This window comes from Chiloscyllium plagiosum, unplaced genomic scaffold, assembly GCF_037043375.1.
Source record: "Chiloscyllium plagiosum isolate Xiang-an unplaced genomic scaffold, Cpla_swu_hap1 HiC_scaffold_28, whole genome shotgun sequence".
In the NCBI taxonomy this organism is placed as follows: domain Eukaryota; kingdom Metazoa; phylum Chordata; class Chondrichthyes; order Orectolobiformes; family Hemiscylliidae; genus Chiloscyllium; species Chiloscyllium plagiosum.
Genome location: NW_028270166.1, coordinates 31,623,685 through 31,638,807, shown reverse-complemented (window position 1 = coordinate 31,638,807; position 15,123 = coordinate 31,623,685). Strand labels below are relative to the sequence as shown.

Here is a 15,123-nt window from a genome sequence, read left to right as displayed (position 1 = left end):
ATTTCTGAAGGCTTCCCATTTTCCAGCCGTCCCTTTACCTGCGAACAGCTGCCCCCAATCAGCTTCTGAGAGTTCTTGCCTAAAACCATCAAAATTGGCCTTCCTCCAATTTAGAACTTTAACTTTTAGATCTGGTCTATCCTTTTCCATCACTATTTTAAAACTAATAGAATTATGGTTGCTGGCCCCAATGTGCTCCTCCACTGACACCTCAGTCACCTGCCCTGCCTTATTTCCCAAGAGAATTTTGCACATTCGCTAGTAGGTTCATCCACGTACTGAATCAGAAAGTTTTCCTGTACACACTTAACAAATCCCTCTCCATCTGAACCCTATGGCAGTCCCAGTCGATGTTTAGAAAGCTAAAATCCCCTACCATAACCACCGTGTTATTTTTACAGATAACTGAAATCTCCTTACAAATTTGTTTCTCAATTTCTCGCTGACTATTGGGAGGTCTGTAATACAATCTCAATAAGGTGATCATCCCTTTCCTATTTCTTAGTTCCACCCAAATAACCTCCCTGGATGTATTTCCGGGAAGATCCTCCCTCAGTACAGCTGTAATGCTATCCGTTATAAAAAATGCCACTCACCACCTCTGTTGCCTCCCTTTCTGTCCTTCCTGTAGCATTTGTATCATAGAATATTAAGCTGCCAGTGCTGTCCATCCCATAGCCACGTTTTGGTAATTGCTGTGATATCCCAGTCCCATGTTCCTAACAATGCCCTGAGTTCATCTGCCTTCCCTGTTAGGCCTCTTGCATTGAAATAAATGCAGCTTAATTTATCAGTCCTAACTTGTTCTCTGCTTTGTCCCTGCCTGCCCTGACTGTTTGATTTGCTTTTCTCAACCGTACCAGTCTCAGATCGATCGCTTTCCTCCCTATCTCCCTGGGAACCCCCCCACCTTACTAATTTATATCCTCCTGAGCAGCTGTAGCTGCCAGTATATTAGTTCCCTTCCACTTCAGGTGCAATCCAACCTTCTTGTACAAGTCACTTCCACCCCAGAAGAGGTTCGAATGATCCAAAAATGTGAATCCTTCTCCCATACACCAGCTCCTCAGCCATGCATTCATCTGATCTATTTTCCTATTCCTTCCCTCACTAGCTCGTAGCACCGGGAGTAATCCATATATTACTATTCTCGAGGGCTTCCTTTTTAAATTCCTGCCTAACTCTCTCTAATCTCCCTTCAGAATCTCAACCTTTTCCCTTCCTATGTCGTTGGTTCCAATGTATATAATGACCTCCTGCTGGACTCTCTTCCCTCCTTGAGAACATTCTGCAGCCTTTCTGAGATGTCCTTGATCCTGGCACGAGGGAGGCAACACACCATTTTGTTGCTGGCCACAGAAAAATCTGTCTGTGCCTCTGACTAGAGGTCCCCCTAACAGAATCGATTTCTTGGAACCCGATGTAGCCCTCATTGCATTAGAGTCTTAATACCAGAAATTTGGCTGTTCATGCTACATTCCACTGAGAATTTATCACCCCCTATGTTTTCCAAAGCAGCATATTTGTTTGTAATGGGGATAGCCACAGAAGACTCCTACACTACCTGCCTACTTCTCTTATCTTTCCTAGATTAACCCATCTGTGTTACTGAAACTGCTGCTTTTCTCCCTTTCTATAACTGCCATCCATCACACTCCCAGCTCTTATAAATTCCTCATTGTCTTTAACTGTCAGTCCAACTGATCCATTCGATCTGTTAGAATTCTCAACCAACAGCATTTGTTGCAGATATAATCCTCAGTAACACATACACGCTCCCTAAACTCCCACATCCGACAAGAAGAGCATATCACTCTACTAAGGGCCATTTTTGCTTCTTGCAATCTGCAGACTAGAAAGTAGCACCATCTTATTCCTAAACAAAGCACTGCTCCAGGCTAACTTGATGTGATTAAACTTAAAAATAAAAGCCATAAGTAACATATAATCAACAAAGAACCCACTCTACTCTCTTATGCAGACTTACAGCAGGGCCTCAAGATCACACTTAAAACTATTCACTTATCTGTTTCTGTGCAGTGACCTCTTCCCAAGATCAGTTGTGAATTTCACTGTTAATTTTCCCAGATGCACTCCGATGGCCCGCAATACATGAATTCAACAGCAAAGGCAGTAACTGTGCAGGTTCACTGCTCTGTCAGTTAGCAGTGTGGGTGATTTTCTCTCTCTCTGTCCTGCACAGACCATGTGCTGCCTTTGTCTGTTCCTCTCCCTTTTAAAAGTGCCATTGTTTTGATTTTTTTTTTCTCTGAGGTTCCAAAACAATGCAACAGCATATAGAACAGTAATTGCTGCTCCTGGAATTCAAGGAAATCACCTCCAACACCTAAAATACTTCAATAAAGGAGCTGCCTGTTTTTGCCAGAAGTTTTTCCCGTCCTCCATCTTGGATTACCCAGAATGTAAGGTCACTACTGTATTAGTTACTCCAACTTACCTACTGGTAAGAAGATTTGTAGTATGCTGAATCAGTTTAACAAATGAAATTAGTTTCACTTGATTTCATTCAATCCACCTTAGAAACAGAAGAGACAGGCATGAACTACTTAAATTGCAATTTCCAGTAATAATGTCCAGTTTTAGCATTACACAGGAAATATACATGTATTGTCCTTGCAGCTTAAATCATTCGTGTATAAGCAGGCGATTGTTTATATTCACAAAACATAACGAAATAGCTTACTATAAATACCAAAGTTCCCAGCTATAATGTCATTAATTCTTCCCATTTATGTTGAGTAAAAACAGCTTTTTTCTCACTAGTTTGCACATAAAATGTAACAAATTCAAGAATAAACAAGAATAATAACATCTCATTAATCATTAATTGCATACTGTGTGCTTACATCCTAATTCTCTCAATAGTATGGGCGGGGGGGGTGTGTTGCAGGTGTTGTGTTTTGGGGTTGGGAGTTGCATTTTGTGCTGATTACTGTTGAAATAAAGCTGCAGCTCATTGCAACTTTCAACAAATGAGCAAAAGATTGCTACATAGAATAAACATTCCTGGATTAACATCCAGGAATTGTGCCAACTACATAATAGCCTAATTGTAGTTGTATGAACATACTTATTGCATCAAAGAATTGGATTTACGTATGCCTGCATTATTTTGTTAAAATTCCAGGTTTCTAGTCACAAGGCATGTGGCAATCTTTCAATCTGCAAAGATTAGATTAAAATTGCAGTCTAGGCATGGGAGAAATTACCACTGGGTATGTACACCCAACACACGCTCTGAATTGCTGACTTCCGTGAAAAGGAAGTGAGTTGATCACAGCAAGTCAGATCTCTGGCTTATCATATGGGTGGCTAATTAGCTTTAAAGTCTTAAGTGAACCTGAAAAACATAAAAATTGAAAGGGCCAGCACAGTGATAGCAAGGTTTTGCATCTCTTACTTTCTAAAAAAAAGTGAAATTATTTTTATGTAAAATTATCTATGATGTGAGTTGTATATTAGTGTATTTCCTAATATTTTTTCTAATAGAAATTTAAGTGGATATGTTTATACTGGAAATACATGTATAAACTTATCGTGCTATGGATAAACTCTCCGTGCAATAGAGCCACTGTAGCATTATCAATGGTGGAAATGGTGTATTGCAATGTGACAGGTTTGGTTGAAATTTGTAGGAATTTGTTGCAGTATTAAAAATAGGAAAGAATATTTTTAAGTTTTATCAGGTCTTTATGTAAACTTTGTGCAGTGGATACTTTAAAATAGTGATTGAATTTTATCTGTAGTCCTTGACCTAATTAATCCATCCACATCAAATGCTGATCCTATTTTACCAGGAGACTTTCCATTCTCAACACCATGGGAGATTGATTAGTACTACTTATGGTACTTAATATGGTAGTTCTTCTACTGCAAAATAAGCTTTACATTTTAATGTCTCATTTTGTTACGACTATTTATCAACTCCTACGTACATTAAAAGAATTTATTGACATTATACTCAGTTTATTTTGAATTGACTCTTGCTTTCGCTATGGTAACAACTACATTATAAATGTCAACATAGAGGAAAGGGTAGCAAGTTTGCATTTGTATTATGGTATATGGAGATAACTTTTTCAATCTGAGTGCATTTCTCATTGTGTTAATCCTGGTAGTTCAGATTTCAGGGCAATGAACATACAGCATAGAAATAGGTCCTTTGGCCCAATCAGTCCATGTTCCACCGAAGCATCCTCCCATCTATCCTTGTCTAAATCTGTCATTGTAATGCTCTATTTTCTCTTCCTTTTAAATGCTGGTCTCACTTGTCCATAAATGAATCTGTATTGTTCACTTCAACCACTCCATGGTAGCCCGTTTCACATTCTCACTACCCTGTGGGCAAAGAAGGGTTTTTTTCAGTTTCTGTTTGGTGACTGTTATGTTGACAGCCTCTAACTTAATTTTCCACTTGTGTGGAACAGCATTCTTATTTATTTGACCAAAACTTTCCATAACTTCTAAGGTTCTATTGGGTCTAATATAGAAAAGAGACACAACCAATTAATATTCCCCTGATGTATAAATCACCAATTTCTAGGATTATGTTTGTGAAAGTCCACTGCACCCCCTTCATTGTCACTATATCCCAAAACTGCACACAGTATTACTAAGTGTAGTTTAATGAAGGTTTGATGCAGGTTTGCCATAATTTCCCTAATTTTGAGTTCCATACCTCTAGAAATTGTCTGATGCTTGTTTTGCATTTTTATTCCAAGGGCTTCCAAACCTGGGATGCAGAGTTTGATAATGAGCATATTTGTACTCTCAGATGCCTTAGTTTCGCTAGTCCTGGCTAGACTTGTACCTTTCAAATAATAAATGATCTCATGATTCAGAATACTACCTCAGGCATACCCAGCAATTTGGTGTGGTTTGCACATTTTGGAAATTCAGTTTTTGATTCCAAGATCCAAATCATTAAAGTAAATTACAAATAGTATTAGTCTCAGCACAAATCCTCATGAGACACTAATGCTCTGAATAAATGCCAGTACTCTTAACGTTTGTTTGTCTTGAAGCTAGCTAACAATCTATCCTTCTACATCTCCCTTAACTCCGCATTCTCTTACTTTATTCATAGAGTCATAGTAATATACAGCACGGAAACAGACCCCGACTTGTCCGTGCCAACCATATACCCCAAATGAATCTAGTCCCATTTGTCAGCATTTGACCCATACCCCTCTTAAACCCTTCCTATTCAGATGTCTTTTCAGTGTTGTAGTTGTATCAGCCTCCACTACTACTTCTGGCAGCTCATTCCGTACACCCACCATCCTCTGCGTGAAAAAGTTGCTCCTTAAGTTCTTTTTAAATCTTTTCCCTCTCAGCTTATCTGTGCCATCTAGTTTTGGACTTCTACACCCTGGGGAAAAGACCTTGCCTATTTACCCTAACCATGCCCCTCATGATTTTATAAACCCCTATAAAGTCATCCCTTAGCCTCCAACGCTCCAGTGAAAATAGCCCCAGTCTATTCAGCCTTTCCCTATAGATCGAATGCTCCAACCCTGGCAACATCCTTGTAAATCTTTTCTGAATCCTCTCAAGTTTCACAACACCCTTTGTATAGCAGGAAGACCAGAATTGCACGCACTATTTCAAAAGTGGCCTAACCAGCGTCCCGTAAAGCTGCAACATGACCTCCCAATATCTATATTCAATGCACTGACCAATAAAGGCAAGCATACCAAATGCAGCCTTCACTATCTTGTCTACCTGCGACTCCACTCTCAAAGAACAATGAACTCCAAAGTCTCTATGATCAGCAAAATTCCCCAGGACTTTACCATGAAGAGTGTAAGTCCTGCCCTGATTTGCTTTTCTAAATAAGAACATTAGTGCATTAAGAAGCGCTTATTGGATGCCTTTTGAGAACCCAGATAAATCCTGTCTGCTGCATAACCATTGTATTCTCATTGTCATCTCGGAATTAAATAACAATGGTCAAATAAGGTCTTCCCCTTTGCGATCCATACTAACAGTTCATTGCTGTATTTCAGTTTCCAGATATTTTTTCTATTCTCCTTTTGTAGAGATTCTGTTATTTTTCCTAGCACTGACATTAAACTGGCTGCTGTATAATTTTCTTTATATTTCTTTATTATCCTTATTGAAGACAGGAATTACATGAGCTATATGTCAGTCTTGTAATACATTAATAAATAATTAAATATAAGTAGTAAAGCCGCTCCCATCTCTAGCCTAGAATCTGTTAAAATATCTGAATGCAATCCATCAGGGATGTTATCTTTTTTGAGTTTTAATAGTTTATTCTGTACATCCTTTTATTTTAACTGCTTAACGTTTTTGCTACTTTCATCATTCAATGTGTAACAGTTATATTTCCAGTTTGTAAATACTGAAGCAAAATAATTATTTAATATTCCTGCTTTGCCTCATTCTCTGATACCCTCTGTTAATATCCCTTAATGGTCCTGTACCCATCTCAACTTCCTCTTACTAACTGACATATATGTTTTTAAAAAAAATTCTTGGCTTGCTAATTTTTTCTACTTTGCTGTTAATCTCTTCCTAGTCTCACTTATTATGCACACCTTTGCTAACTAGTTTCTGAATGTACACCCTTTTCTCAACTCTCAATTGCTCCTTTGACTTTATTCCTCCTTGACACCTGAAGTATTCAGTTGATGCTTCCAGTTGTAGATATTTTCTCTCCGGCATCATTTTAAATGTTTCCCGTTGTTATTCAACAGTATTGTTGAATATTTTATTTTTCTGAGTTCTTTCCGTCATTGTCTTAAAGAAATTATCTTACAATCTGATCACAATTGCCTCCCTGGTTCCCTATTTCCTTCTGTGTTCCTCTGGTTCATTCCATGTTTCTAGATATAATTACGAAAGACCTGCTGTTCTATTCAGGAATGGAATCTTTTAGGATGCAGCAGACATTGCATTTTACCAAGTTATTAAGTTGAAGTTCTGTGTAAATTGCCTGTCACTTAATGTTCCAATGTTTAGTTGGTGTAAATAAGCACATTGAGGTCAGTGTGTGACTAGAGTCAGAAGAAATGACTTTGCTTTGATGTTTAAATAAAATTGCTTTACATCTGCAACAAGATACTAAAAGATGGTAAATTCTACATTTGTAACTTTTTACTTTATTTAAGTGTGGGATAAAAATGTTTTCCATTACATGAGCAATCTCACTTTGTCACACTTGATTTAGGCTAATTATATATATTTAACCAAATGTCTTGAATCATTTGCAATGACCAGAAAAAAAATGCACTTGGATCTCCAAGTTCTTAACTAAAACAAGGCCAGGTGAATATCAACTTAGAGGGGAGTTGATAATACGTTGTGGTATTTTTGCTAGATTATTAATCCAGAGACCCAGGTAATGTACTGGGGTCCTGGGTTTGAATCCTGCCAAGGCAGATGGTAAATTCAATAAATACCTGGAATTAGGAGTCTAATGATTGTGAAACGATTGTTAATTGTCAGAAAAGTCCATCTGGTTGACTAACGTCCTTCAGGGAAGAAAACTGCCATCCTTCCCTTTTCTGGCCTACACATGACCCTAGACCCACAGCAATGTAGTTGACACACAACTGCCCTCTGAGCAATTAGGGATGAGATAGATAATAAATGCTGACCTGACCAGTGCAGCCCACATCCTATGAATGAATAAAAACAATCTTTTTAAAAAAACTCATCCAGTATTTATGTAACATTAGTTAAGCTTTGTAGTTTAAAGAGAGACAGCTTCACCTTAACATCAGAGTAATATGTTATCCATTAAATAGTTTACTACTTACGTCTTACTAAAAAAGTCTGTTTCACTTAACATAAAAAGTGCATGCACACAATTCTGTGGAACCATTGGTTTTGCATTGTATATTGAAAAGGGCAGGCTTGTGGCAACTTATGTTTTTGCTGACATGATTATTTGAAAGATTTTGACAAGTTCTTAGAACTTGAATTTGAATAAAGTAATTACAAGAGCATCATTGTCAACACCTTGTATTCAGGATGATGTTAATCGGTGACTGCTAAATTGGTGAAAAATTGAAACCGGTTATCTTCTGTTGAATTAAGTTAAATAAATAAATCAAATTCGTAAATTCCGAAAATATATAGCGAGCATTTTTGGAAAGAGAGACTGAGTTGCTGAGGACCTTTCTGAACTTGCATTATTAGCCTGAAACATCACCTCTAATTCTGTGTCCACAGATCCAGCAATTCCTGTGTTATTTCTGATTTCATACATCTGCATTATCTTGCCTTTGAATTAAGTTTTAAAACTCCAGTACTTCAAACCTCAAATGTGGTTAAATGCGCGTGTAATTAGTTATAATTAGTTAGCCTCTAGGGAGCACAGTCCTGTATTAATTTAAATGTTTGTTAAAATTTATAAATGTATTTAATAATGGGCTGCTTCAAAGCATTTTTTCTGGAAGCTTGTGATATTACAGTAGTTGGAAAGATGGGTAGTTTGATCTGATTTACATTACATTGCTCTGTCAACTTTTCATATTAAATTAGCCTTCCCTTTAAAGTGGGCATTATTGATGGGCTCACTTTAAGGCCTCATACAAGGTTCTGTTTGTTTGTGTTTCACTCAGGCCACAATAGATTAGCAAGTTGCATAAGAGCTTTAATGATAATTGCTGGAATGCTTTTGCATCAAACATAGCATATTTTATATTTTTGTCTCTCTTCCTTCTCCCAACCTTGCCCCCATTCTCTTTTGTGTCCCTCCCAGGATAAGGTATTGAGGATGCTTTACGTGTGGGCTCTTTGTAGAGATCAAGATGAGCTTAACCCATATGCTGCATGGAGGCTCTTGGATATTTCTGCGTCAAGCTCAGAACAGATCCTGTAAGGGAAAGGGCTTGTGCGTCAGGATTCCTGCACTGTTCCATCATGAAATGCCTCTACGTTTCTGCTGAAATGTGGCCACGCCATTTTGTCAGTACAACATGTTTCAGCCAGTAGAGCCTTAAGACTCAAAGTTGCTGCTGTGTCACATGAAGACTGAGAAGGTTTTGGTGCCCAGGTCCATGGGTGACGGTGGCAGTAAAGCATGCTTGCTATCTTGTAAATAATTTGTATTAAATAAAAAGTAGAACTTTTTTTCTAACAGTATGATATTTGGTTCCGTGTTTTCCCTCTCTTTTACAATTTTCTTTGTTGTTCTGCATTCCCAGTCATTGTATTTATAATATTTAATGCTAAATTCCCAACAGGATAATAGTGTAAGTATCAATTTGTTGCAATGAAAATTGACTGGAAACAAAGTTATGGTCTGACCAACTGACAACCTGATCTTCAGTTCTGGGAAAGATAGGATATGTTTGTAGTTATTGGGAGCTTGATAATTGCAACTGTAAGGCATAGTTGCAGAGTTTCCTCACAGGAAATGTCAGCTGCTTTCAGGTTAACACAGCCTGTTCACTGATACGCTTATATACAATTCTTGCTTTGATTGAAATGGATTTCTTCTACAAGAAGAATTTTGCAGAATCCAAGTTTGGGCAAACAAGTGGCATGGAATAATAAGTCGAGAGTGTGGTGCTGGAAAAGCACGGCCAGTTAGGCAGCATCCGAGGAGCAGGAGAATCAACGTTTCGGGCATAAGCCCTTCATCAGGAATCTTTGTAGAGAGAGGAGAACTTCTTCAAGGTAGGCATCCTTGGAAGAGGCTTCGCAGTACGGTTGAAATCAATTAGGAGGAAGTGAGGATTGCAGATGCTGGAGGTCAGAGTCAAGAGTTGGTGCTGGAGAAGCACAGCAGGTCAGGCAGCATCCAAGGAGCAAGAGAATCGAAGTTTCAGGTACTCTTGACTCTGACCTCCAGCATCTGCGGTCCTCACTTTCTTCTGGCATGTAATAATAACCAAGATCTGTCCAACTCCTCTGATCTTTGACATCATCATTGCTGAGCACCCAATGTCAAAATCCAAGGGCTCAAAAGCATCAGAGGCTCAGTTGAACCAGCTAAATGAATTCAGTGGCTGCAAACGATCAGCAGCATCTCTTTTTGTGCTGTGGTTCACTTCCTGAATCTCTGCACTATCTACATTTCCAGTGTGGGGTAGGGTAACCTGGATATTCGTAGCCACAATACCAGTGACACTTGGTGTGCTATCCAAGACACAGCAATTTTCTTCAAGCATCCTGATTCAGGAATCTTGGTCAACTTCAACACTGCCATGACACTGCGCCTGTTACGTATCAACAGAATGGTCTACTACAAATAATAAAGTTTATGCTGTCTTTCCCATTAATTTGGTGGTCTATGCTATAATATAATAGAATAATCATTCCTGTAATGATTCTTAATTTCCACCAAACACATTCTGTCTTTGACCCATTAGACAGCCAGTGCCCTTTCCAGTGCCATAATAGCTTATTTGATCAATGCAACCTGCCTTGTACACATCATTCTAGACACCACTTTATCAATGCTCTGTACAACTAGAAACATACAACACAGAAGAGGCCCATTGATCTATAGAGCCTGCACTGATAAAACTACTCTAAAGCTACACAAGCCCTACTTTCTAGCATTTGTCATGACATTCAAGGCTGTAGGCAAAGTGCTCATCTAAGTAAGTTTTAAAGGTTGTGAGGTTTCTTGCCACAACTACCCTTCCAGGTAGTGCATCCCAGATTTCCGTCAGCCTCTGGGTGAAAATATCTTTCAACACATCTGCTCTCACTTTAAAGGTGAATGGTAGAGATTATGTCCCCTTGTTATTGACCCTTCAATTAAGGGGAACAGCAAATTTCTAGTCAACCTATTCATGCCCCTAATAATCTTATGATCCTTCCTCAGCCTTTTCTGCTGTAAAGAAAACTACCTGAGCTTTTCCAGCCTCTTCATAAAGAAACTGCAATGTCCTAGCCAATATCCTGGTATATATCCTCTGCTTTAAAGGGGATGCAATCACAATCTTCCTAAAGTGGGGTGACCAGACCAGCAATGCATACAGTATTCCAGCTGTGGCTGAATCAAAGTTTTGTACAATTTCAGCATAACCTCCCTGCTCTCAGAATCTACGTCACATCTGATAAAGGCAAGTGTCCCTTTTGACTACCCTATTAACCAGTCCTACTGCCTCCAGAGGTCTGTGGTCAAGCACCTTAAAATCACTCTGCTTCTCTGAGCTTCCTAATGTCCTGCCATTTGGTGAATACTGCTTTGGTTACTTCCTCCGAAGTGTTGCACCTCACTTTTTTTAGTTTTTATTAGATTCCCTACAGTGTGGAAACAGGCCCTTTGGCCCAACCAGTCCACACCGACCCCTCCAAAGAGTAACCCACCCAGATCCATTTATCTGCCACTGAACTGACCAGTCTGTCTATATTCACCTTAATGTAGGAATGGAAAAGTGTGGCACTGGAAAAGCACAGAAGGTCACACACCATCTACAAAGCAGGAATGTAAGCCCTTCATCAGAATATGTGTGTGTGTTGGGGGGGGGGGGGTTGGTGGTGGTGGTGGTGGTTCTAAGGGAACTGGGAACTGTCCTAAATGTCATTTTTCCTTCTCACTCCACCCTCTCCTTTGACCTATCATCATCACTCCCACCTGCATCTACCTATCACCTTCCCAGCTACCTTACCCCCACCCTCCTATTTATCTCCCAGCTCCCTTTCTGCCCCACCCCACATTCCTGATGAAGGGTTTATGCCCAAAATGTTGATTCTCCTGCTCCTCTGATGCTGCTTGACTTACTGTGCTTTTCCCGTCCTCACTTTCCTGTAACGTAAGACCTCCTTACTCCACAAACCTAGTCATCATTCCCCCTCCCCAGCTCCCCCACACATGCGCACATGGTTATAGATATCACCAGCCTCCATTTCCTACAACTAAGCTGATTTTGGATCCAACTTATCCTGGATCCCATGTGCCTTTCCCCTCTTTATCAGTCTTTCACTTTGTCAAAGGCTCTGCGAAAATCCATATAAACTGCATCAGCTACACTACACTCATCGACACATTTGGTCACTTCCTCAAAAAATTAATTCCAGCTTAACCTTGACCTCCCGTGACAAAGCCATGCTGACTATACATGATCAAACTTTGCCTCTCCAAAGGGGAAATTAATTCTCTATTTCAGAATTTTCTTCCATTAATGAGAGACTCACTTGCCTGTAATTCTTGATTTATCTTTAGGCCCCTTCTTATAGAGTCATTCAAGACATCACTATTTCCCTGAAAAAGTGAAACCTCTGACACCTCTTCTGTAGCCAGAGAAGAATTAAAAATTTGGGTCAGAGCCCTATAATTGCCTCTTGTCTCACACAGCAACCTGGTTTAGAACTCATTTGGATTTGGGGATTTGTCCACTTTTCAGCGTGCCAGAATCTCCAATACTTCTTTGTTCTGTCAAACTGCTTAAGAACCTCACTGTCCGTCTTTCTGAATTCAAACCCTACATCCTCCTCCTCCAAATACAGATGTGAAATATTCATTTAATACCCTACCAATATCCTGCAGCACTACTCGTACATTTCCCCCCCCCCCCCTTGGTACTGATTTGGCCCCATTTTTTCCATGGTTATGCTCTTTCTCTAGATACAGATGATTTTGGAATACTCTCTAATCTTACCCACCAGTGCTTTTGCATGCCCCGTCTTTGCTTTCCTAAGTGCTTTCTTAAGTTTCTCCTTGGAGCCTCAAGTATTCAGTTATCAATCACCTGAAGCCTCAATAAAGCGTAGGTTACTACTATTGAAGCTTAACTAGTGGGAGTTACCACAGCTCTGTTTAAGAAAGGGCCTGTTGAAAATGCATGATCAGTAAGTTTTGAACAGTCAGGAAGGAGAGATCACAACCACAGAGAGAGACACACAGACAGCCCAAGAATAGATAGTTTGGGAAATTGGAAGGTGACAGAATTCAGTGCAGAGGGGAAGAGGTGTGTTTTGCTTGTTTTTTGGCTCATAGTTTGCAAGGTTCTTTAACAGGCTAAATTAAAGGCCAGGGACAGGGACCCAACACAAAAATCACAGGTAAACTGTAACTACTCATATTATTACTATCTATTAGAGGTTACTTTCAGATTGAAGGTAAGTGGGGTAAATAATTACAGGCAAAAAAATTAACGATTGGTATGATTTTTTAAAAATTAAGAAATAGAGATGCCAGGAAATGTGTTGTAATTGCAAGACGTGCGAGCTGGTGAATCTCATTCATACTGACCACACTTGTAATAAATGTTGGTTGTTTGAGAAACTCTGGCTCAGTTGATGAGCTGGAGTCTGAGCTTCAAGCACTGCAACACGTCAGGGAGGGGGAAGAGTTACCTGGATGCTGTGTTTCAGGACACAATCACATCCCTTAGATTAACGACTTCCAAGTTGGTCAGGGATAGGAGACTGACTACAAATGAGATAGGTAGAGGGATCCAGGAAATAGTGCTGAAGCAGCCTTAGCTCTGAGCTCATCTAACAGGTTTGAGATTCTTAATCCGTGTGGATGAGAGTGGCAGCTTCAGGGAGGATGAGGGAACTGACCGTCTAGAAGGTCATCAGCCGCCATTTCCACTACCTTCATCGAGATGTCACCACCAGACACACATTCCCCTTCCCTCCCTTGTCTGCCTTCTGCAGGGATCATTCCCTCTGGGACACCCTGGTCCACTCTTCCTTCACTCCCAACAACCCCCCCCCCCCCCCCCCCCCCCCACTTCCCAACCCCCCCAGTCCAACGGCACCTTCCCCTGCAACCACTGAAGGTGTGACACCTGCCCATTTACCTCCTCCCTTCTTAGTATCCAAGGGCCCAAATATACCTTCCTGCACTTTACCTGCACTTCTCACAATCTAGTCGACTGCATCCGTTGCTCATATTGGGGAATCGAAGCATAGACTGGGTGACCGCTTTGCAGAACATCTACGTGCTGCTCACAAAAAAGACCCCGAGCTCCCAGTTGCCTGCTACTTTTAACACCCGACCTGTTCCCTGGCCAACATCTCTGTCTCAGGTTTGCTGCAGTTTCTAGTGAAGCTCAATGTGAGCTGGAAGAATAACACTTCATTTTCTGCTTGGGGACCCTGCAGTCCTACGGACTTAATATCGAGTTCAGTAATTTTAGAGTCTGAACTCGGCCATATCCTTGCCCCCATCCCCACACACCAGGCCTTGTTATCACATGGTCTGCGATTACACGCTACCTATTGTTAGCCAGTAACAGTCTCCATTAACAGCTATTCACTCTCCTAGCCAGATCATTGTCGACTCCTTTGTCTATCCAACCATTCTTCTCTCTCTTTCACCTCTACCTATCGTTTAGTCCTTACCCCCTCCCCTGCAGCTATCTTTTGCATAAAAACTGACTTTTTCCTAGCTACCATCAGTTCTGAGGAAGGGTCACTGAAACGTTAACTTTGATTTCTCTTCACAGATGCTGCCTGACCTGCTGAGCTTTTCCAGCAACTTATGTTTTTGTTAAGGTTCTGGTCAGACTGCACTTGGAACGTTGAGAGTAGTTTCAGGCCCTGTATCTAAGGATGGATGTGCTGGCATTGGAGAGGCTCCAGAGGAGGTTTACAAAAGTGATCCCAGTGATGAAGGGCTTGTCATATGAGGAGTGGTTGAGGACTCTGGACCTGTACCCGACGGAGTTTAGAGGGACTGGGGGGGATGGGGTATCTAATTGAAACTTCCACAATACTGAGAGGCCTGGGTAGACTAGACATGGAGAAGATAGTTCCACTAGTACATGCGGGCACGTCCCCAGAGAGGAATTTCTTCAGCGAGAGGGTTGTGGACCTGTGGAACTCATTGCCACAGAAAACTATGGAGGCCAAGTCATTGAGTAGCTTTAAAATAGATAGAATGAAAGATTACGAAGAGAAGGCAGGAGAATGGGGTTGAGAAACCTATCAGCCATGATTGAATGGCAGAGTGGACTCAATGGGCACTGGTCTCAAAATGTTAGCTCTGCTTTCTCCCCAAAGACTCTGCCAGACCTGATGAGTTTCACGAGCAATTTCTCTGACATCTGCAGTTATAGAGTCATAGAGATGTATAGCATGGAAACAGATCCTTCGGTCCAACCCGTATATGCCGACCAGATATCCGAACCCAATCTAGTCCCACCTGCTAGCACCCAGCCC

The 15,123-nt window shown here is 40.5% G+C and overlaps 1 protein-coding gene across 3 annotated transcripts in view; it reads left to right on the top strand.

Moving 5' to 3' along the window:
• Positions 1 to 9,138, top strand: part of timm44 (translocase of inner mitochondrial membrane 44 homolog (yeast)) — an 85,688-nt gene extending 76,550 nt beyond the window's left edge. For all 3 annotated transcript variants that reach the window (XR_015751847.1, XM_087976094.1, XM_043721044.2), the window contains one exon: positions 8,756 to 9,138. Coding sequence is in view for 2 of the 3 variants with exons in the window: in XM_087976094.1 (XP_087832220.1) it covers positions 8,756 to 8,875 (120 nt within the window). In the remaining variant the exon portion in view is untranslated. The remainder of the gene's footprint in view (positions 1 to 8,755) is intronic.
• Positions 9,139 to 15,123: the final 5,985 nt, after the last annotated feature.